Source organism: Notamacropus eugenii, chromosome 4, assembly GCF_028372415.1.
Source record: "Notamacropus eugenii isolate mMacEug1 chromosome 4, mMacEug1.pri_v2, whole genome shotgun sequence".
In the NCBI taxonomy this organism is placed as follows: Eukaryota; Metazoa; Chordata; class Mammalia; order Diprotodontia; family Macropodidae; genus Notamacropus; species Notamacropus eugenii.
Window position 1 is genome coordinate 344030700 of NC_092875.1, and position 24741 is coordinate 344055440.

Sequence of the window (24741 nt, forward strand, 5' to 3'; positions counted from 1 at the left end):
TTGTTGGCTCCCTAATTTTAAAAAATATGTATTTGACTCATTAATCTTCTCTTTTTCTATTTTGTTAATGTATATTTGTAGAGACATGACTTTTTCTCCAAGGAATGATTTAGCTAAATCCCAGAAATTATTATTTGCTATTTCATCATTATCATTTTCTTTTACATAATTATTGTTTCTGTGATTTATTCTTTGAAAATTTCGTTATTAAATCTCCATTTGGATCTATAACATTCTTTTATAATACTTGATTCTATGACTATTTTTTATTGTGTTATGGTATGTAAAGGATGTATTGGATATTTCTGACTTTTATATTTGTTTGTGATACCTCTGTGCCCTAATACCAGGTCAGTTTTTGTAAAAGTTCCATGTAGTACTGAGAATACGCATATTCATTATCAGTTCCATTTAGAAGACAACATAAATCTTTTAACTCTAGTTTCTCCAGCACTCTGCATAATCTACTTTTCCCCTTTTGTTTATCTTTCTGTTAGACATCTAACTGAAAGAGAGATATTGAAGTTTCCTGTCACTCTATGTCTTCTTATAGCTCAGTTAATGTTTCCTTTATGAATTTGGATGCAAAGGCATTTGGAGAAATATTAGTTTATTACTGATATTGGTGTATTTTCTACAATTCTTTTTAGCATAATAAAATTTCCTTGTTTGTATGTATTGAATGTTTGTTTTTTCTTTTCTTCAGATAGTATGATTGCAACTTCTGCTTTTTTGGATTCACTTGATGCATGATAAATTTTTTATCCATTCCTTCATCTTTATTTTATGTATGTCTGTTTTTTAAATGTGTTTCTTGTCAGAAACAGATGGTACTGGTTTGTGCTTTTTTTTATCCAATCTGTCATTATTTTTCATTTCTTTTTGGATTGTTTCATACATTCACCTTTAAAGTTATGAAAATTAGGTTTATATTTTCTTTCCTCAATTTGTCTTGAATGTTGAGTTCTTCACTTCATTTCCCTTCTCTTTCTGTAAACATTGTACTGTGTTTCTTCAATTACTTTAGCCTATTTCTTTTAAGGTGGCCCAATTTCTTTCACACTCGATCTCCTCCAGTTTGTTTTCTTTTTTCCTGTAGGATTTTGTTATTAGCTTCTCTTTCTTTTCTGTTTTTATCTGGCTATTTATTTGTGCTTTCCTTATTTCCTCTCAATTAGTCAAGTGGATACCCCTTTCCTCTCCTTTCTTTCAACTGGTCTTATTTATTAGTTTTATTTTTCAAATTTCATTTCTTCACCTCTTTCTAGAGCATTTCTCTTATTTTCTTTATTATCTATTTTCCCTGTCTCCTCTGAACTCTCCCGCTCTGGTTCATAACCTTTATAATTATGTAGTCTTCCCTCAGGCTTAGTGTAGTTCTGCACAACCACTCCCAAACATTCCCTCTGTTCCTCAGTTATATGAGTTGGTAGTTCATTGGTAGTTCAGAGCATTGCCTCCTAAGCCAGGGGAAATTTCTGTTGTTCAGATTTGGGTCTCCAAGGATCTGGAATGAGGGTGGGTTGGGAGTATGGGTTTGAACTTTATTTCACTCCCCAGACCTGTCACCTGTCCTTTTCCTCAGCTTCTCTGTTTTCCAGCGATTTTTTTTTTAAGAGCAGAATTCTGCCATGATAGCAGCATCCTGGTGGACTGCTACAACACTCTGCCTGTTGTGGTCTGAACAAAATTTCATAGCTTGGAGGTGGCATCTCTATGCCACTGCAGAGAAGGAGAGGAGAACAGAGTGTGGGGTTGGGTTTTGTTGCAAGTCTGGGAGTTGCATCCTTGGATTGTCTAGTATAGCCTTGCTGCTGGTAGCTTGGGAGGTGAGGAAGAAGTGCTGAATGAGTTCAAGATAAGCACAAATTCATTTAAAAATTTTATTTTTTGGATTCTGGGTGAGAATGGAGACAACTGAAATTGTTTTATCTCTGGTGCATTATTTCACTTTTGCAGAGGTTTGATAAATTGTGGAATCAGAGAAAACATCTAATTTTCTACCTTGTTTGTCACATTATCCAGAAGTCTCTTTCATTGATCTTTGATACATTTCCTTATTTTCCTCTTCAGAGAAGCAATTCAAATTTCCCTCTGTTCTCAAGCTTCCACCTCTTTCTCCACCTCCCTTTCTCTCAGCAAGTGGCCTCTTATCTTATTTGACTGAGTATTTGAGAAGTCTCTCATCTCTCCTATGTCCTTATATATAGATTTAAAATCAGAAAGTACCTTAGAGATCATTTTTTCCAACCCCCTTCTTTTTTCAGTTTCAGAGGATCAGATTTATGTACTATTTACTGAGACTACTATCTTGGACCTTCATGGTATTTTTCTTCTCCTTCTTCCCTTCGTATTTCTTTGTCTCTGTTCGTCTCTTTTTTTGTCTGTGTCTCTGTCTCTCACTGTCTTTCTCATCTTTCTTTCTCTATTGCTTCTTTCCTCCTGCTTACTGACATTCTCATGTTTTCCCTGTCTTAGCAGAATTTTCCCTTAACTGCTCCCTTAAGCCATTTTACTATATCTCTCCTCCCCTTCATTCTTCATTCCTTAGTCTTCTTCAATCTGGCTTCCCTCACTGCCATTTTACTGAAAATGTTCTCTCTAAGGTTGCCTGTTAAGAGGAAATTCCAATTTTGCTACTAAATCTTCATTTTCTCTTTAACTTTCTGTAGCATTTGATCCTAATGACCACCCCTTCTGTGCTAATATACTCCTCTCTGAGCTTCCCTTAACATTGCTTTTTCCCATTTTTCAATAGTACCAGCCCATTCCTCAGTTTCCTTTGCTGGTTTCTCTTCCAACACTTCGTTTCTAGGAGTGCACGACCTCTAAAACTCAATTGTAATCAAATCAAAACACTTGGTATTCACTGAGCATAGTATTTAGAAGGGCATCAAGGAGAAGGCATTAGATATATAATCCTATCTCCTAGTTTTCCAGATGAGTTTGTTGAGACCCAGTGAAATGATTTCATTTATCTAAGTTTACACAGGAAATAAGTAGCAGAGCTGGGACAAATGATTTCATTTACGGTACTTTCCAATCTTGTCTTATGCTCTACCACCTCCATGGATTTGTTCAGGTTATTCCCCATATATGGGGAATTAATTGTTGAAATCCTTTTCCTTCAAGACCTAGTAATAAGAGCTAGCCAATATTGATATAATGCTTTAAGTTTTGCAAAGTATTTCACAAAATCATCTTACTGGATCTTCACAAGAACCCTGGAAGTTGGGTCCTATGACTAACTCCATTTTACAAATAGCGGTTAAGTGATTTGCCTAAAGTCACATAGCAAGTAAGTATTTGAAGCAGAATTTGAACTGAGGTCTTCCTCACTCAAAATTTGATACACTATTCATTGTACCACCTAGGGGCCTATGTGTACAGTGCTGGGTATACATGGAAAAAAGAAATACTAACTGCCCTCAGGGAGCCTATATTTTATGTCACTTTTTTCAAAAATTCATTTTATATCTCTATACTACTAAGTATAGCTCTTCCATGTCTGACAGTGACTAATAGGAATTATCATGAAGGAAATTAAACAAAGTGACATATTAACCAACTCTGTTTAAAAATAATTTATAAAAACCCAATAGTGACTTTCCTCAGGAATGATTGAGAGAAAAACTAAAACTAAAAGTTGTCACCTGGCCCAACTTATTCTTGCAAAGTATTCTTTACAAATATTTTGTAAATTCTTACAGAGAAATTGGAAATTCTTACAAAAAGTATTTTATGAATTCTTAAAATTTACAAAAATTATAAAATTCTTGCAGAAAAAGAATTTATGAAATTATTACAAAGCAGTCTTATAGAATCCCAAAGTAATTACAGAATTACAGAGTACATATACTCTTTAAAAAATAATTGCAAAGTAATTCTTAGAAATTAATCCTTAAAACAATTGATCTGTATATCACAAAGAACTCAGTGATTGAATCTGTCATTAAACCTGGCAATGCCAATAAATTTTTCAATTTGACCAACTTTCTACAATTTCCACAAGAATAAAAATGAAAAAAAAGTAAGATAAATCATGCCTATTAAGTTCCTACCTCAGACTCAGAACGGGAGGACTTCAGTGGTGCAGAAATCTTTATTTGGAGATTTGTGCTTTGCTTTTGACGTCCCTGGGTCATATAATCAAAGGTGCTCAGTTTCCGGAACACTGAATGGGAAAAGCAAAGCAAAGTATAGAATTATTGAAACACATCCAATGAGGAATGGATGCTAAAGAGAAAAGATTAGTTCCATTATTAGACTGAAGTGTTCTTGGAAAGGTAGAAAAGGAAATGGCAAACTACTCCCTTGTCTGTGCCAAGAATACCCCAGATGGGGTCATGAAGAGTTGGCCATGACTGGAAGGGACTGAAAAACAACAAATTCTTGAAAAGGAGTCATGTGACTCTGTTAGCTCAAAGAACTATTAGATGTGCTTTTTGTTTTTGTTTTAATTTTAGATGAAGGCCAGGCATAATGGTGCATGTAATGCGTGCTGCTGGAGGAGGCTGAGACTGATGGATCACTTGAGCTCAGGAGTTTTGAGGTGCAGTAATTTTAAAGTCAATTGGGTGTTCACACTAAGGTAGTAAGCCCTGAGAGCAGGGGTTAGTAGGCTGCAGAAAGAAGAGAAAACTGGCTCAGGTTCCCTGTGAATCAGCAGTTGGATTGAGCTAGTGAGTGGCCACTGCTAGCCTGGGTAAGATAGGGAGACCTAATCTAAAGAAAGAAAGAAAGAGAAAGGAAGGAAGGAAGGAAGGATGGCTGGAAGGGGGCGGAGAGAGAGAGAGAGAGAGAGAGAGAGAGAGAGAGAGAGAGAGAGAGAGAGAGAGAGAGAGAAAAGAAAAAATCTTAGATAAAGAAGCTCATTATACAAAGCCTTATAAATAATTCAAAAAAAAATTCTGTGGATATGGATTTTTAAAACAGCAGTAGTAGCAGCAAGTAGTGCTTCAGCACATTACTTTCTTCACAGAACATCAACTTAATAGTTTTGAATTTCTCCTTTCCTTACAGCACACACAAGAATCAGATGATTTATAAATATTTTTGGAAAACAAAAATGGTAACACACACACAAAAAAAACTATCCTTAGACTTAAGTGGGTGGTTGAAAGGAGACAGAGCCTTATTATGAAGAATTAGGTGTATATTTATGTTCACTGGTTACTCACTGGATACTCTGCGTATACTGAAGCAAAGAATTCAATCACATCTAGTTAACCTAAGCAAAGGAAGTCTTAAATTTCACTTTAATTATCTTTCTTGATCAAGACCATCAGACACTCAGAACTTCATTTTTTAAAACCCCTCAGTAATTATTAATGTATGAATAACACCTTATATTTTCACGATTGCAGTCATTTATTCTTTCTGTCCTTGATTTGCAGGAAGCTCCTTCTAGCAATGCAAGTTAGCAACTGTTCAGAGAGTACCTGGGCATGGAAGGGTTAAGTGACTTCTTCAGCCACTCTCTGTCATATGAGGGACTTGAATGTAGGTCTTCATGAGTCTGTGGCCAGTTCTCTATCCACTATTCAGTCTTGCCCCTCACTTTAATTATATATTAAGTTAATAATGACATCTTTGTACAGTACTGCATTATATAGTCTCATATATATTATCTGATTATCTTCCATTTACTCTGCAATGTATCTTGCAAATAATTATTTATGTCTTCTACATTAGAATATAAGTTCCATGAGGCCTGGTACTATTTTTTTTTTATCTTTCTTTATATCTCCTGGCAAATATATATTGATTGAGTGATTTTCACAACAACCCGGTAAAGTAGAAATTATCACCCATAATTGTTCTCTTTCCATTTAAATGAACTCTGAAATTCCTTCATCTTATCAAAATCACCATCATTCTATTTTTCCTATGTTTTCCTGACTGTTCTCAAACATATTTTTCACCCTCATCATGGCCTCAGGTCCAGAATTCTCACTGAGAAATAATTATTAAGAAGAGATTTCCCCGGCCATCAACCCTGCTTTAGCTTCATTGTTCTCCCTTTCCCTAATGTAAACCAATTCAATTCTGCACTTTCCTCTCAAATCACTTTTTCCTTTGTCCTACTTCCTAGCACACATTGCCAAACCCCAACCCTGGACTACAATCCGTCATCCTTCTCTCCTACTCATATACTACAGAATGGAACTGGAGGAAGTTACACAATCATGCTGATTGGGTCGATGACAAACTTATATCATTTAATCTCCACCAGGCTCTCACTGAAGTAAAAGAACCTTTTTTATCCCTAATTTTTTTAGACCTCTCCTATTCAGCTGTTGCTAATCTTTCTGTTACTGAAGTCGTTTATCCTAAACCACAGTGGTGCTTGACCACTTCCCATCATACTTGACTTAATTGAGAAAATAGGGACTTTTCAGCGTGAGCTCCCTCATCTCTGCTTGTCCCCTACTCTATATCCAACAATCCTCATGACATTATTATTTATTCTCACCTCCTTTATTTTAGTCCTATTATTCCATAAGGTGGCTAACCTTTGAATTTCTTCTCCTCTTCTGCTCCATCAAGTGATCCTTAAAAATCTCTCTGTCTCTGTCTTTCTGGCTCTCTGGCTCTGTCTGTCTGTCTCTACTTTCCTTCCTCTTCCTCTCTCTTTTACCTTAATTTTTCTGTCTCCTGGTTCCTTCCTTGCTGCTTCTAAATAGTTCAAGTCTCTCATACCTTCAAGCTTTCTAGAGCCTATCATCTCTCCAAACTATTGTCCTCTATCTTCCTTTCCTCATAAGTTAGAAACATGATAATCTTTTCTAAATCCCCATCCTTCTCAACGTTTCTGCTACATTTAATTGCTTATCACTTCCTCTTCCCAGTTACTTTCTCCTCTCAGCTTTTGTGACCCTCTACTTTCTGGACTCTCTTCTTATCTATCTACCTTCTGCTAGGCCCTCATTTCTGTCATGTTCTCTGTGTGTTCACAAAGGCTCAGTTCTAAGCACTCTCTTCTTCTTTCTCTACACTCTTTCTCAGTAACCTCATCATTTACTATGATGTTTAATTATAATTTTGATGCTGACAGATCTCATATCAACTTACCTAGCCCTAATCTCTCTCCAGTTCTAGTCATATATCAAGAACAACACATTGAACTTCTCAGATCTAGAGGCAGTTGACGACTCAGTGGATAGAGCATTGGGCCTAGAGTTAGGAAGATGTGAGTTCAAATCCAGCCTTAGATACTTACTAGCTGTGTGACCCTGGGCAAGTCACTTAGCCTCTGTTTGCCTCAGTTTCCTTAACTGTAAAATGGGAATAATAATAATAGCACATGCTTCCCAATATTGTCGTGAAGATGAAATAAGGTAATATTTGTACAGTATCTGACCCATAGTAGGTGCTATATAAAAGCTTATTCCCTTTCCTCCTCCCAAAATCCTATAAACATCTCAACTCAACATGTTTGAAACAAAACTCATCATCTTTCTCCCTAAAACAGGCTTCCTTATCTCAGTTAATTGTACCATCATCCTTCTAGTCACCCAAGTTAACAACCCAGTGTAGACTTCTGAACTCACTAATAAATTCTGTCATCTCTACTTCATGACGTTTCTTGAATCTATCTCCTTCTTCCCTCACATGACTACTATCCTGGTTCTTATCCTTATTACCTCTTGCCTGAGTTACATTCCCTTCTCTCCTCTGGCATTGCTACCAACTTGGGTCAGGTCCCATCACCTCCCACCTGGAGTATGGCAATAGGCATAGACTAATGGCTGGTCTCCCTGTCTCAAGTCTATCCCCACTTCAGTGTATTCTCCTCTCAGTTGTCAAACTGATCTTCCTAAAACAAAGCTACCATATCATTCCTCTATTAAAAAAAAAAAAAACAACCCTCCATTTGCTCCCAATTACCTACAGGATTACATATAAAAACCTCAGTTTAGCTTTTAAAGCCCTTTATTAACCAGATCTTCCCCAACTTTCCAGTATTCTCACCCTCTCCTCCAATCCATATAATCTACAATCTAGTGACGATGGTCTCCTTGCTGTTCTTTGGACATAACATTCTATTTTGCATATCAATACATATTCACTGGCTAGCCATGCTGGGAATTTTTTTCCTCTTTCGCTTTGCCTCCTGGTTTCCTTCAGATCCCAGCTCAAATCCTACCTTGTGCAAGAAGCCTTTCCTGATCTTGTTAACTGCTAGTGCCTCATCTCTGTTGATTATTTCCAATTTATCTTGTAAATAGTTGTTTGAATATTAATTCTCCTATTAGACTGTAAGGACCTAGAGGGCAGGGACTGTTTTTTGCCTTTCTTTATATCCCCCTCATTTAGCACAGTGCCTAAAATATAGTAGAGGTACTTAATGCTAATTGACTTGGCTTGTTGATTTAATTATCACAGTTGTTTGCAATCATTGACTTGATTATCACAACTAACCTTCATACATCATCACTCCAAGTTCTAATTCCTCCCCTGGAAAAACAATAAATTCCAATGAATCCTTATTTCCTATAAGTAAAAACTCCAATTTGACATTTAAAGCCCCTAACAGACTGACTCTAATCTACCTTTCCATCCTTTTTACACATTATTACACTTTATATAGCTTAAAGTCTAGCCAAAATGAATTTTTAACTTTTCTTATATGGGGCACTCCATCTCCCATCTCTATGCCTTTGCCCTATATCTGGAAGATGCTCTTCTCTCACTTTAGAATTCCTAGGTTTCTGCAAGGCTCACGTCAAGGCTCATGAAGCCTTTCCAACTGACTAATCTGACCCCCTAAAACAATCCTGTATCTTTTTATATGCTCTATTGTTTTTAGGTCATTTTTTCAGTCTTCTTGACAAAGATACTTGAATTCTTTTCACTGAATGATAGGAAGGAAGGAAGGAAGGAAGGAAGGAAGGAAGGAACAAATGAATGAATGAACAAAGGAACAAAAGAAGGAAGGCAGAGAGGAAGGAAGAGAGGGAGGAGGGGAAGAAGGAAGAAAGAAAGAAATGAAAGAAAGGAGAAAGAGGGATAGATGGAGGGAGGAAGGAAAAAAGGAAGTGAGTGAGAGAGGAAGAGAAAGGAATGAAGAAGGGAAGGAAGGAGGAAAGGGAGGAAAGGGAGGGAGAAAGAAAGGAAGGGAAGAAGGGAGGGAGGAAGGAAGAAAGGGAAGAAAGAAGAGAGAAAGAGGGATATAGGAAGGAAAGAAGGAAGGAAGGAATAAAGGAAAGAGGGGAGGAAAGGAAGAAGGGAGGAAAGGAAAGAAAGAAAGACATGAATGAGAAGCACCCAGAATGACAGACATGGTAGGATTACAGTTTGCATAATGGGGCTATACCTACACTCGTGTACCAAAGTTTAAGAGAGATAATCTTAGGATCAAAATGCCAAATACTTGGAACAAGAAGAGACCTCAGAGGCCATCTAGAGCAATAGCTTCATTTTATTGGTAAGGACCCTGAGAGGCTCAAGGTCATATAGGCAATAAAGAACAGAATGAGGATTTAACCTCCAGTTCTCTGACTCCCTCTTCTCACTCTATCCCACTCACCTACTTCTCAGCTGTTTATTATCTGGGAAGTTCTCCAAAGTATTGCAAAAGAAAAATAATGAGACAATAGTGGTAGTGATGGTTACGGCCAAACAAGTATAAAGTGTTCCATTCTTATTCCTAGCATAGTTTTTGGTGGGGGAAAAACACACAACCCATGGCTCCTGGCATCATGACTTGTACTCCAGCGGTTCGTATGCTTTTGTAGTAAATTAGCTGAAAAGACATCCTTCAAGAGGATGCTCTAAAAACTTGATTTGAGCTTCAGTTAGAGCTTTAGAAGTGCAAAGTACTGTACCAAGATAATACAATAAACATATAGCATTGGTACAGGATTAATTTAATAACAGAGCCTAGGTATGTAATGAATGATAATAAAAATACGCATTATGGTGACCAGTACGATGTGTTAGATATAGTTGGATGCTCAGGCAATGCTTGTTGATTGATTAGTTAATTCATCTGACATTTTCCCTTTTGGGACTCAGCATACCTGTGACCTGTATGTAAAACATGAAGTAAAAGGAAGATTTTCACATTGATAACCCCTAAAAAGTTATTTTGACAAAATTATCCAGCATATCTGACTGTCCTAATGAAAGTCAGGGGATAATTGCTGATAACAATTTTACTTTGTTCTCTGTAGAGACACGTCATAATGTGGCATCAATAAGAAAACACACCTGTACTTACTTGGATTCTTAGATCACTAGACTCACCCTCTCACCCTAATCTAAGGCTTAATGAAAGAGAAGTCTCAGATAAAAATAAATTCTTAAAGTAGACTAGGAAAAATTTTCTGAGTATAAATTATAAGTCACTGAAAAGGCAGCAATGAAACAAGCATTCCAAAGCATATGATAAAAAACAAAACAAAACAACCTGGAGATGTTTAAGCAGAGAGTAAATTAATACTTCCCCTGCATAGTTTAGATATACTTCAAGCCATACTAGCTAATTCATGCTTATCCCTCTCTTTCAATCATGTTCAGTAAGACTTTTTTCCCAAAAGCAGACTACTCAGTGGGAAGAATTGTAATACATTCCAATCCCTGAGAATCTACAGACGTTGAAACTACCCCTCCCCTTTTCTCCATCCTTTCAGGGTCACTTTCAAATGGAAACATCAACAATATGAAAAATTACATGCGAAATAAAGACACAATCCACTGAGCACTTGAGGACCTAGAGGGCCACATGTGGCCTCAAGGCTGCAGGTTCCCCATCCCTGTCTTAGATTCAATAAAGTAGCATTGATGAATTGATTTTCTTTAACTAGAATTTTTATGCCCAGGGAAAGTATCACAAATTGTACCTACAGCAAATGGCAAGAAATAGACCTTCATTTGGTAGAGGTAGAGAATGACTCTCAGATATTCATGTCAAATTAATACTAGGGAGGCTACTTCATGAAATGAGAGTGGCAGGATAGGACAGTGGCAGAGTTTTCCCTTGCCTATCATCTGGTAACTTTTTATTTGAACTCCGAGACTCTAAGAAGCTAGAGCATGCTCAGCAACCACATCCTGGTAAAACTGTCTCAGTAGATGGGCTAAACCAGATTGAGAGTAACTTTGGCGAGTGATGGGGATGTTTACCCCAAGCATGTGAAGACTCCCCAGTGGAATAGATAGATGAGAACAATTTGTTCCAGTGGCCATGAAGGCAGCTGAAGCAGGAGCAGTGGAGCCCTTAGAGCTTGGTCAGATATTGAAGACACCAAGGTCATCTGCTGCATCCTGGGCCATTGCCAGTCATCTTGATTTTTGTCTTGCCATTTGGACTGCCATTGTTTCATGTGCTTAGTCCAGTGGAGGGGGGGTCTGGGCTTAGGCATTGGAAGATCTGGGTTGCAGTCCCCTCTCTGATTTTTTTTGTGTGAACTTTGAATCATTTAATTAAGATTAAGTCACTTGATCTCCCTGGAACTCAGTGTTTTTATCTGTAAGAATGAAGCAGCAGCACTAGATGGTTTCTGAGGTTCTTTCTAGTGATTTTTCTCTGTGATTTTTATTTCTCAGATTTTATGGTAAGTTCATTGAGGGAAGAAACAGCTCTAGATTCCCATTCCATCTGCCCCAGCCCCCCTTCTCCAGTGGAATGCTAGGCAGATGAAAGATGCTCCCTAAATAATGACTGTAGAGCAGATTTTTTAAAATGCTATCTAAGCAGTAAAAGTGACACATGCACGGTAGCCATTACTGTAAGCAAATATCTCCGAATCAGTCCACAGAAGTACAGAATTTTCATTTGATTCGACAAGAGCGGTAGCAAGCAAGTAAAACAATCTTTCTTATGATTCAATTAAAATGAACAGATGTTTATTAAATACTTGTAATGTCCAAAGCATAACACTAAGTGCTAGGGGATTCTAAAATGAAGATTACAGGGTCCCTAGATTCCAGAAGTCCAATTAAGACAATGTGAATAACTAACAAAAATTAAAATGTAATGAGTACCCAGGAGAGGCACAAACAAAGGAAATGGAGAGATCCAAGGAGGCCATATTACCTTGAGCAATGGGCAGGCTTAGATAAATTAATGTTTTGATATATCACAAGGAAGAGGAAGGAAGGCATAGTAGACAGCTGGCTTGCTTCAGAGTTAAGAAAAATATAGTTTCAAGCCTCTAACACATACTGTGTGACCCTGATCAAGCCCATTTAACATTTTATTTAATGAACATGAGCTTGGACAGACTTTTAGAAACAGAAGAATTTAATGTGTTATTGTCCAGAGGGTCATGAAGAGTCAGACTTGACTGAATGACAGCAACAAAAACAGATATCTCATGTAATTCTCCTGTTCAAACAGACCCCAAACAACCTACCTTCTGACTACATGAAATGTAAACCACTATGCTTAATTTCAAGGTCCGTCATAATCTTCTAGACCAAGCTACCTTTCCAATGAATGAGTCAACCATGTTCAAGGTAGTGACTTGGATTCTGTGAGAGGTAAAGGGAAGCAGAAGGCATAGACCTACTCTCAAGGAGCCTATAGTCTAATTGGGGGCATGAGACAAATAAAAGAAAGGATAATTTACTACATATGACAGAATATGATGAGAATATAAATCTTACAGGAATTCAGGTTGGACCTTGAAGAATGTGTAAACTTTGGATAGTTGTGACAGTTGGGTCCATGTAACTTTTGATGCCAACATCCCTTCTTATTTGAGAAGTCCTGGATTGCCTGAGTCTCTAGTGTGGTTTCTGTTTCAGAGTGGGTCCACCTTTGGGCCAGAGAACCTAGTTACACACTTCTGGGAAGGTGGAAGAGGGAACCAGTGGGGTGGCTTGTGTTTTATGAGGAAGTAGAGGAGAGAAGAACATATTTCCTAAAGTCAAGGCAAAACCCTGGGCACTTGGTGCCAGTTGTAGCTCTGATGAGCAAGAAGGAGGAGAAACTAGAAGCAGGAAGACCAGTGAGGAGCATATATCAGTAGTTTAGGCATGACATGATAAAGTCCTATAAGCAGCTTGTAAATGGAATTGTAAAGGGAGCCTTAGATAACACACAACAAATTACACAACAAATGCTGACTAAATGAGGGAGCAGGGAGTGAGTGAAAGAAGATATATTTAAGAAAAACACTTAAGTTTTGATTCTGGATAACTGGAAGAATTGCTCTTTCTCTGTCATATATACTCATGCTCAGGTCTCTCCATCCTCTAACAACAGCAGCAGCAGCAGCAGCAGCAGCAGCAGCAGCAGCAGCAGCAGCAGAAGCAGCAGCAACACTAGCAGCAACAACCAGCCTTCCTTTGCCCTGAGTTGGTCCTTAGAGCATGCTAGAAAGAACTGTCCCCATGTGCTGCCTTTCCTTCCTCCCCCTCTCATTCCTCTGCCCTTGGTAATCTGGCCTCCTTTAATAAAGCTGTTCTCTCTAAGGTTGTCAGATATCTCTGAACTGTCTAATCCAGTGACTTCTTTCATGCCTCATCCACCTCAGCCAGTCTGTGACTTATGAAACTGGTCACCATGTCTCCTCACAGAGCAGGAGATTCTCAGTATTAGAAGAGACCTCAGAAGACATCTGATCCAACCTTTACCTCAATAAAAATATCCTCAACACTCCGAGGCTTCTGGGCTTCTCTTAATGATCTCAAGTGAGAGGGAACCCTCTTATCATCATCATCATCACCATCATCATCACCATCATCACCATCATCATCATCACCATCACCACCACTAGCATTTATGTAGCTCCTTAAGATCTACAAAGCACTTTCCTTACATAATACTATCTACAAAGATACAATATGTATTTTCTACAGAGGCAGCCCATTCCACTTTGGATCACTAATTAAGAGAGCTGAAGACAGTTATCAAGTTCTCTTTAAGCCATGTGACCTTCTCTGAATCTCAGCGTCTGCACATGGACAGTAGAGAATAGTGATATTGACACTGTCTACCTCATGAAGTATTTGAAGAGGTGAGTGAGATTCTGTGCAGAAAGGGCTCAGGAGCAGTCATAGGTTGAGTTGGAAAGATCCTCAGAGGCCACTTCATCCAATACCCTAATTTTCTAGAGGAAGAAACTGAGGCAGCCCAGAGAGGAGATGTGATTTAGCAGGAACTGGCAGTCAGAAACTCAAGTCTCTTGATTGTAAAGCCAGGACTCTCTCTATTGGACTGTATTTTCCTAATACTTGATAATATAGAATACAGAAGTATTCATACATTAAAACTTAGTATATAATACATAGTATATTAATATTAATAATAATATATATTCAATAAGTTCACTGTATAAATCTGAGGTGTTACTTTAGTCTGACTCCTCCTGATTCATTTGGAGGTCTTGAGAAACAAAATCAGTTCAGGGGAACCAATTTTTCTGATGAAAAATGTGCACACATTAGCTGTTTCAATATTAGCAGTTAGGTGATATGGTGAACAGAATGCTAAACCTCACGCTGGGGAAATCTGAATTCAAATACTGCCTCAGATACTTACTAGCTATGTGACCCTGGGCAAGTCACTTAACTTCTGACTTAATCCAGTGGGAAAGAAAATGGCAAACCACTTCAGCGCCTTCGTCCATGGGGGCTCACAAAGAGTCAGACATGACTGAACAACTGAACAGTAACAGCATGTATATATACATATGCACACGCAAATTGTGTACATTAAATATCTCCACAACAGTGTCTACCACATATGCATACATTTCTATGTATTTACACATATTTCTATGTATTTAGTTTGTCTCAGTTTCCTTATATATAAAAATTGGAATAATAATAGCGCCTTCCTCCCAAGGTTGTTGTAATGATCAAATGAGTTAAAGTATGGAAAGTATCATTGCAAAACACACGTGTCTGTGCATACATTCATTTGCATGTACAATATGTTTAATATGTATATATAAACACATTATATATGTATCCACATAAGTGTATACATTAAATATTTCCACAATAATGTGTATTATGTATGTATCTATTTTTATTTATGTCTTTATATAGATTTCAATATATTTCTATTTACCTATGTGGATTCACATCTTTTGGGATACTAGTGGGAAAAAAGAAGAATTTTAGAGATTTTAAAATAGTACAGGGATGATAGCATAACAGCCCAGTCCTGATGCTACCTTTGGTTTAATAAATTACGTAAGGGGGTAGCTAGGTGACTGCAGTGAATAGAGCACTGGCTGCAGAGTCAGGAAGACCTTAGTTCAAATTTGACCACAGACACTTGACACTTAACTAGCTGTGTGTCTCTGGGCAAGTCACTTACCCCTAATTGCCTGGCCAAGAAGAAAAAAAATACATACGTAGGTAGAAGTGGAACACTAATAAGTGTCCCAGGAGCAAGAGACTCAAGAAGTTCAGCAGGAAAGTGACCACAGCTATTGTCAGGAACACAATGGGAGATGTCGGCACTGGAAGCCAAGGGAGGAACGCCAGCCACATGTTGTGAGGATAGTCTAACAAGGCAAGTGAGAAGAAAGAGTGTGAAAGTCAAATTCCTTTCTCTAGGAGTCAAATCACATTGGATAAAATTTCTAATAAAGAACCAAACACCTTTGAAACCAGCCTCTTTGGGAGTGAGATTTATCTTGCCCTACTTCTCCTTTCCTAAAACAGTCAGCTCTCCCCACCCAACCCCAAATCTCAGTTATTGGTAATTTTGTGGACTTTTAACACACTTAAAATTTGAAAATTTTTGAAATCCCATCTGTTCCCGAAACCCTTGCTGGATGACTTGGGATAATAACACTGAAAGTCACTTGGATTTTTTGGGTACTTGAAGGTTAGCAAAGTGCTGTGGAAGAAAGATTGTTCCTTCTTCCAGTCTTGTCCTGTCTTCTTAGAGGACCCCCAAGCATCCTCTCTCTTACCCTCCTCTTATGGTGATCTGTAAGTAAAGTGGACACATCTAACCTGTCTATCACTGTGTCTGTTCCAAGTTTCTGTTTTAATCCTTTGATGGCTATTTATTAGCTTATAAGCTAATAATGCTTATAAGGTATCAATGCTCCCTTGGCTTAGACTGTGTCTAGATTGCAAGGGAGATATCTGCGAATTATTTGTATTTAAATGATTCTGCTTTCTGGGTGATATGAAAAAACCTTTATTTTTTAATACACATCCTGTACCTATATGAGTAGGTGATTAATAAATTATTTTTGAGTGATAATATTGATTGTTTGTTGATGTTTAAAAAAAAAAATACCATGAGGGATGGTATAGGTGTATATAGGTCAATACTGAATCAGTTTCCAAATTTAAGTTCTGATACAAATCTTAAAGAAAAGACTGTTCTAGCGCAAATTGTGTGTATCTAAAAAAAAAAAACAATAAAGCATTTTGTCTTAGCATGACTTTCAAAAGTTAACACCTTCTGCATTCAGGTTATGTTTGTCCACTTTGTATATAACTTGCATATATCTAATTAAATGTTGTCTCCAACGCAAGGTGAGTTTCTTGAGGCCAGGGACCATGTTTTTGCTTTTTTTCATTCCCAGCACTTAGCAGAATCCCTAAAACTTTGTATTTAATTTAACAGTACTCAATAAATACTTTTTGACTGATTTATTAAAGTTAATAAATAATTTGACTTTCCAAGCCAGGCAGGAATCAAGGTACTACATCTGTATTTGTGTGAGTAATGCCTGCCTATTATTCATAAATATGGTTTTGGGGTTTGTTACAAGCATCGTATATATTTAAATTAGTAAATTTTGAAAACTGTTGGACTAGATCCCTAAAGAAAGATGCCTGTATTACAACAAGGAATTCTTCTAATCGCCTGTCACAGGAATTACTAACCTTGGATGTGTGAACTGACTTTTAAAAAGATTTTTGATAAATGCATATGAGGATTTCTATGTATATTTTTTGTGCATTTAAAAATATGATTCTTAGAAGAGATCCATAGGCTTAACTAGTCTGACCAAGGGGTCCAAACAAGGTTAAGAAGCCCTGATCTATCATCAGTGCACCTTAAAGGTGTACAGACTTGGAAAGTCTATATTATGTAGTGAGAGAATGAGAAATCTCCATTTTCTTCTGAAAATGCTGATGAAAGAGTGAATATGCTGGCTAAGTAGCAAAAAATAAGGATTTGTTTTGAAACTGGAAATGTGGGGTTTAATGAAATAACATTCTTCACCCCAATCACCGTGGCCTTTGCTACCTTTTATTCAATGCCAACCTGGATTATACTTGAACTTGTTTTTAACAAGAGTGATTGTGTTGGGTAAATCTGGTGTGTGAATTACAAGCTTGATTTAAATGATTTTATTTTCTGAGTGATACAAAAAAACCTTTAATTCTTTTTTATTCTTCATCCCAAGGAAGTTTGCTTCCTTGGGTGGGTGGCAATGGCAGATCATGAGACATGAAGAGTTAACACTCTTGGTAGGTAGGGTCTGGTCAGGAGTGAGAAGAGAAAAGGGAACCCCTCTCCCCAGAAGTGAGATGTACCTAGAAGTTGGATTTTTCTAGTCCATATGTGATGAACAATAGCTAAGGATCATTACCAATTAGTACAAAACATTGGGATCTGGCAGCAATCTGTTAATTGTGAATCAGATTCATCTGAGTATTAAAACAAACTGTCAAAGCCTGGGGAAAAAAGAAAAGAAGGGAGAGCTCCAGAGAAAAAAGTGCATCAAGCAAACCCAATTCAGAACAGAGCTCATTCAGGTGCCCTTAGTGACAGAATCTCAGACACAGTTAGCCTAAAGAGGTAGCCACAATCTGTCAACAAGAGAGACAGAGAAATAATTATCTCGTTTCCAAAAAGTATGTAGAGCAAAGGGGAGTATCCAGTGATCTTTGTAAAGTACATTCTCCTTGTGTTTCCATTGGTGTCATGTGGAAAGGATATGAGCATTTTAGTGGATCACCTTTTCAGCATGAGCCCTGGAATTGGACTCAGCAAGAACTGGTTCAAATCCTGTCTCAGATACTAGTTGTTGGCTCTGGGCAAGTCACTTCTGTCTAGGCTTCAGTTTCTTTATGAAACAAGGGGGTTGGATTTAATGATCACTAAGTTCCTAAGATCCTTTTTAAAGATCACTCAAACTATGATCCTATCTATGATAAATTTATCAACAATTGATGCTGATGTGACTGTTATAATGGTATTATGTCAAAGTAGCTAATCTTAGCATGGCCTTCATTAAGAGAGATATCATGACAAGAGCAATAAATGTGAATGTCTGTAGTACTCTGACCTCATCAGAGTATTATGTGCCATTCTGGGTAGCTCAGTTTGTTTTAGAAAGTATAATCACATGTTTTACATGGTTGTATATGAATAACCTATAACAAACTGCTTACCATGGAGGGGGGAGGTAAGGGAGGGAGAGTTAGAATTTGGAATTCAAAACTTAAAAAAATGTTAAAAATTGTTTTTACATGTAATTGGGAAAAATAAAATATTTTACAAAAGGAGAAAGGATAATCATAACTCAAACTTTAAAAAATACAACAAATGTTAAAATTTGATTTTATATGTAATTGAGGGAAACTAATTTTTCTTTTACAAAGAAAAGAAAGGATAATCACCAATTGAGAGCTTCCAGAGGAGAGTGACTGGAATGGCAAAAAGGCTGGATACAATAGCCATATAAGGATGAGTTGGAGGAACTGGGGGAATTGAGGGAGAAAAAAGAATTTAGGAGGACACAGATAGCCTTTTTATAGAATTGGAAGGAATGCTATCTGGAGGAAGGGTTAGATTTACTCTTCTTGGCCCCAAAGAGCAGAACTAGGAGCAGTAGCTAGAAGATACAGAGAGGCAGATTTAGACTCCAGGTGAGTGAAAACTTGCTAACTGAGCTTTCCGAAAGTTGAATGAGTTTAATTGTAGTAGACCTCCCTTCACCTGATATCTTCAAGTGAATACTGGATAACCACTAGGCAGGGAGGATGTTGAAAGTTTTCTTGGTAAGTTACAGGTTGAACTTGAGGTTCCCAACAATTCCTGAATTGCCTTCATGATAATTTCATCTTTCAAAAAGTGGAGGAAAGGATTTGAGGAATTGATGATTCCAAGCTTGATTTTGACCAGTAAGGAGTCGCTGAAGTTGGGAGATGAATAGGATCCTTGAGAGGAAGTGAGTCCATCTTGGACTTCATGATAGAAGGAACAGTATTCCAGACATACTTCAATTCAACTCAACACACATGTATTTATGAAGTGCTTAATAATTTTAAGATGTTATGCTACATACTAGAGATAAAAAGAATAAAAACATGCAAAATTATTCCTGCTCTCCTTCATGGAGCTCAGGGAGACAGTGTTAATAACTAGGAGGGGATCAGGATAATCTGACATGAATCCTAGATGAGGAGAGAGCATCTTGCAATGATTTTGGAGAAAGGATAGGTAGAATCTCACTAAATATGTTCAAGAGAAATCAATTCAAGAGGGATTGAATGCTTTCTACTATTTAACCAGATGTTTATCAACCTTTGCTATATGAAAGAAAGTGGGAAGCAATGTAAATAGATCAATGTGGGCTCAGAGAATAATCAAACAACCCAGATTTTTAGTGGTACAGACATGGAAGGTGAAGACAAGGGCAAACGAATAACTGAAAACGCAGAAGAGTAGTGTGGTCCTGTGAGAATGAAGTCAGGACCACTGAAAGTCCAGAAAAAGTTGATATTAGAGGGTCAAAAGTAACATAAGATATTTTTAAATAGGAAAGAGGAAGCACAAAGAAGATATAAAGACACTAATACGATAAGAGAGAAAACTATTCAATTTTTATTTTGGTTTTGTTTTCCTTACAAAGGGAAAAAACTTAAAACAGAAATGAACAAGATGAAAATGAGGTGAATAAGAAGTAATATCTGAAGAAAAGGAGGAAATGCTAAGAGCACCCACCTGCCCTTCCATGAGTTCAAGCCACTAGTCAGGAAGAAGCATATCTTAGGGTATTCATGATTATGGACCTGCAGTTAGTGAGTTTGGAAAATCACGGAGAACAGGACAGGGAATACATAACTTTAGGAGTGCAGTTATTCCCATAATTAAAAAAATGAAAGGGGAAAGGGTCCCACATGTACAAAAATATTTATAGCAGCTCTCTTTGTGGTGGCCAAAAACTGGAAATCAAGGGGATGCCCATCAATTGGGGACGGCATAATAAATTATGGTATATGAATGTAATAAAATACTATTGTGTTATAAGAAATGATGAACAAAAAGACTTCAGAGAGGCCTGAAAGGAGTTATATGAACTGATACTAAATGAAAGGAGCAGAACCAGGAGAACTTTGTACACAGCAACAACCACAGTGTGCAAGGATTTTTTTTCTGGTAGACTTAGAACTTCATTGCAATGCAAGGACTTAAAAAATTCCCAAAGGTCTTTTAAGGCAAAATGCCTTCCACAACCAGAGAAAGAATTATGGAATTCAATAGCAGAATGTAGCAGATCATTTTCTTTTGTATTATGTTTTGGTTTGTTATATGATTTCTCCCATTCATTTTAATTCTTCTATACAACATGACTATGGTAAAAATGTATTTAATAGGAATGTATGTGCAGAACCTATATAAAATTGCATGCTGTCTCAGAGAGGGAGCGGGGAGGCAGGGGGACTGAAGGGGAAGGAAGGAAAAAAATCTTAAGTTATATGGTGGTTATTGTAAAGCACTGAAAATAAATAAAATTTAAAAAAATAAAGGGAAAAAAGGGCAGAATCTGTAAGGAAGGTTCCCTTGGATCAGTTCCAAAAAGGAGTGGTTTGGGAAGCTACTGTTCAGCAAACCTTGAGTACAAGGCTAGGGTGAAGTCCTTTGTAAGAGTTATTTAGGAAAACATCTTCCTCATGAATGATCCCCTGAGCCATCAGTCCTGATGAAGTAGAAAAGACTCATAGTAGAAACGTACTGGAATAAATCCTGAACTTAAGAGTTAGAAGACTTGGGTTTTGAGTCTTGCTTTTCCCATTTACTAGCAGTCTTGATCAAGGTTAGAATTTATGCTGAAATTAAGAGAAAACCTGGATTTGAGTCTTGACTCCTTTGTTACAGATATGAGATCTTGAGCAAGTCACAAACATTTTGAGCCTTAATTTAATGTGATATGAATCACATTGCCTGCCTTACCTCAGAGTGGTAAATCAAATGAGTAATGTATATAAAAGTGCTTTTAACTGCAATTGAGGAAAGTGAAACTATTGTTACTCAAAATAATAAAATGCGGCAACAATTTGACAATCAGCATCTTCCCATGAAAGTCCAGGTGCCACCATGTCTTAGATAGTTCTTGTCTCTTATTCCAGTGACTGGGTATAGGATCATAAGTCTATAACTGGAATGGACTTTAGAGGTCATTAAATTCAGCCTTTTTTTTTTTATAAGTGAAGAAATAAAGGCATAGAGATTTTGAATGACTTGCTCATGGTCATATAGACAGTGAGTAGAAGACCCTAGGTCAGGAGTGGGGAACCTGAATCCTCAAGGCCACATATAACCTTCTAGCTCCTTGTGTGCAGCCTTTTAACTGAGTCCAAATTTTACAGAACAAATCCTTTTATTAAGGGGATTGATTTGTTCTGTGAAGTTTGGATTCCATCAAGGGGCTTCACGTGAGGACCTAGAGGGCCTCATGTGACCTTGAGCCTGCAGGTTCCCCACCTCTGGCCTGGATTGTTGGGTATCAATAAAGTAGCATTGATGAATTGATTTTATTTAACTAGAGTTTTTATTCCCAGGGAAAGTATCACAAATTGTACCTACAGCAAATGGCAAGAAATAGACCTTCATTTGGTAGAGGTAGAGAATGATTCTCAGATATTCATGCCAAGTTATTACTAGGGAGGCTACTTCATGAGATGAGAGTGGCAGGATAGGGCAGTGGTAGAGCTTTTCCTTGCCTATCATCTGGTAACTTTTTATTTGAACTCTATGGCTCTAAGAAGCTAGAGCATGCTCAACAGCCACATCCTGGTAGGATGGACTAAACCAGGTTGAGAGTAACTTTGGTGAATGATGGGGATGTTGACCCCAAGCATGTGAAGACTTTCCCCAGTGAAATAGATAGATGAAAACAATTTGTTCCAATGGCCATGAAGGCAGCTGAAGCAGGAGCTGTGGAGCCCTTAGAGCTTGGTCAGATATTGAAGACACCAAGGCCATCTGCTGCATCCTGGGCCATTGCCAGTCATCTTGACTTTGTATTGCCACTTCGATGATTCTAGAAGAGACAGTGAGGATGACAACTTTGCACAGCTGCATCACTCAAATCCAATTTATTCCAAAGTCAAGACATCAGCCGTGATGACATTGGTCCTCTTCAAAAATGAAGGGATAAACAACAATTATTCTTGTTAATTAGATGACAATTTTTTGTTTCTACACTTCTGAAAGGCTAAAATTACCATCAGTGTCTTCCTTAGTTCTGTCTCTAACTGATATTACTAGAAATTATCCCAGACCAACTTTTCCTCTTTTTAAAACCTCTCACAACTTTTGCATCCTTTGCAGCTCCCCTACAACCTACAATAAATAAAGAGATTATAAATTGTAACCTCCCTCTCTATTAAGGAATAGCATAGTATCTCCTTTTGAATGTAGATAAATTATTGAACCACACAGAAAAAAAGCTGGAAGAAGATTATCTAAATCCCAGCCACAGTCATGTTAACAAAATGTGCCTGGGTTTACTTTTTGTTTGTTTTCATGATCATTGGCTGTACCACTTGGCTGGCCAACTAGATTCTTAAAAAATAATAATAACAAAGCTCTTCATAAAGGTCCTCAACTGTGTCAGGAGATGATAGTTTGATGTATTCCAATCAACAGAGAAGAGGCAGAACCTCCCATCTGGAATTTATCAAATACTGAATGGAAAATGAGAATGTGTGGGTGGTCAGTTCTCTGCTTCAGAAAAGAACTTAACACTTGAGGGTCAGTCATCCTGACCAGAGGATCAAGGCAATGGGTGTTTACACAGCAGCAGCCAAGGAGCCTGGGTGAGGGAGCAGAGCAGGAAGGAAAGATTCTGTACCACAATGTATGCAGGCATCTCTTAAGATGTCATATGCTCCTTGCTTCCATTCCCAACACTCAAGCCACTCTGGGGAGATAATAGATTTGTGATGTGTAGTATATTTATGGGAATTATTAATGAAGCAGCACCCTGCTCTTTAAGTATGAACAGGTAGATGTTGCTCTACTCAAGATTTGGTTTTGACTTTGAGGTTGGCTCCATTGGGTACTACGTTCCTTAGGAGAGCATTAGGGCCTCTACCTGTGATTTCATTGGTAAAGGAAACTTTCAAGAGAGGAAATTCCTTCTTATCAAAGTAGGTTACTATTTCCTCTGCAATTTATAGTCTTAAAGAGCATTTTGATTACTAAGAAATTAAATGCCTTGCTCAGGGTCACACAAGTTGGATGTGTCTGGCAAAACCAGAGATACTAATTAATGCTTCTTGACACTATCAGAGATGGGACAGAGTCTTCATGACTAAGGACACCTATCCATTGACTGTACCACATTGCCTCTATATTCATTATCTGTAGTTAAACAGCCTGTTGTGAGTTGGAGGGAAAGTGGAATTTCCAAGGGATATTCATAGTATCTGAGTTAGAAGAAAGCCGAGTTCCTCTTCTTCTAAATAAGAATTCTTTCTACAATATCTTGACAACTCTCAGGGACTTCTCTGGTTTCCTTTAAGTCCTAACTAAAATCCCTTCTTTTAGTGGAAGCCTTTCCCAACTCTTTAATTCTAGTATCCTCTGTCTGTTAATTATTTCCTATTTATCATATATTATATATATTTGGCCTCTGCCCTAAGATAACACATTTAAAAGACGTTGATAGTAATTTCAGCCCTTCAGCAGTGTAGAAACAAAAAATTGTCATCAAATTAGCAAGAATAATTGTTTTTTATCCCTTCATTTTTCAAAGAGGACCAGTGTCATCATGGTTGATGTCTTGACTTGGGAATAAATTGGATTTAAGTGATTTAATTTAATAAATTGGATATAAGTATATATATACACATGTATACATACATACACATATGTACACATATATACATATACATACCCTCATACATACATATACATACATGTGTGTATCTCTCTCTGTATATTTATACATGATTTTGCTTTGCAAATATTTGTTTGCATGTTTTCTCACCAATTAGCTCCTTGAGGGCATGGGCTCCCTTTTGCCTCTTTTTGTCATCCCAAGGCTTAGCTAAGTTTAACACACAGTAGGTATTTAATATGTGTATTCGTCCTTCATTGCCAAAGAAGACCATGGCATTGTCAGAGAAATGATGACATGACGTGCACTTGACTTTGTTTTGAGCACCAGTAGGTGCTTAATAAATGTTTATCAATTGATTGATTCCACTGAAGACTGATCTGGCTGAAAACCTCAAGTGATAGGGAGTCCACTATATCCTGGTTAGTCCTCCTAGTGGTTAAAAAATTTATCCTTTTATCAAACTAAAATCAGACTCTCCAATTTACAGCATCACAAGATCATAGGATTTAGATTTAGCTTGAAAGAACTGTAGGGGCGATCTAGTCCAACCCCATTCTTTGACAAATGCAAAAGATGAGGTTTGGAGAGGCGGAGGGGTTCACCTAAGTTTAGAAAAGTAGTAAGTGCTTGAACAAGATTTTTTAATCAAGCCTCTTGACTTCATATATAATTCTCTTTCCACTGGACACTTAATTCTGCTTACCCCTTGGCTCCTGGTTTTGCCCTC

At 37.5% G+C, this 24741-nt stretch overlaps 1 protein-coding gene across 14 annotated transcripts in view; it reads right to left on the minus strand.

Annotated features, from left to right (window-relative positions):
- The window catches only part of LOC140501552 (palmitoyltransferase ZDHHC11-like), a 194807-nt gene that overhangs the window by 32902 nt on the left and 137164 nt on the right, over positions 1-24741 (minus strand). For all 14 annotated transcript variants that reach the window (XM_072605315.1, XM_072605316.1, XM_072605314.1 and 11 more), the window contains 2 exons: positions 15318-15470; positions 4062-4174 (listed from right to left, as the gene is read on the minus strand). In XM_072605315.1, the coding sequence (XP_072461416.1) occupies positions 4062-4174; positions 15318-15470 (266 nt within the window). The remainder of the gene's footprint in view (positions 1-4061; positions 4175-15317; positions 15471-24741) is intronic.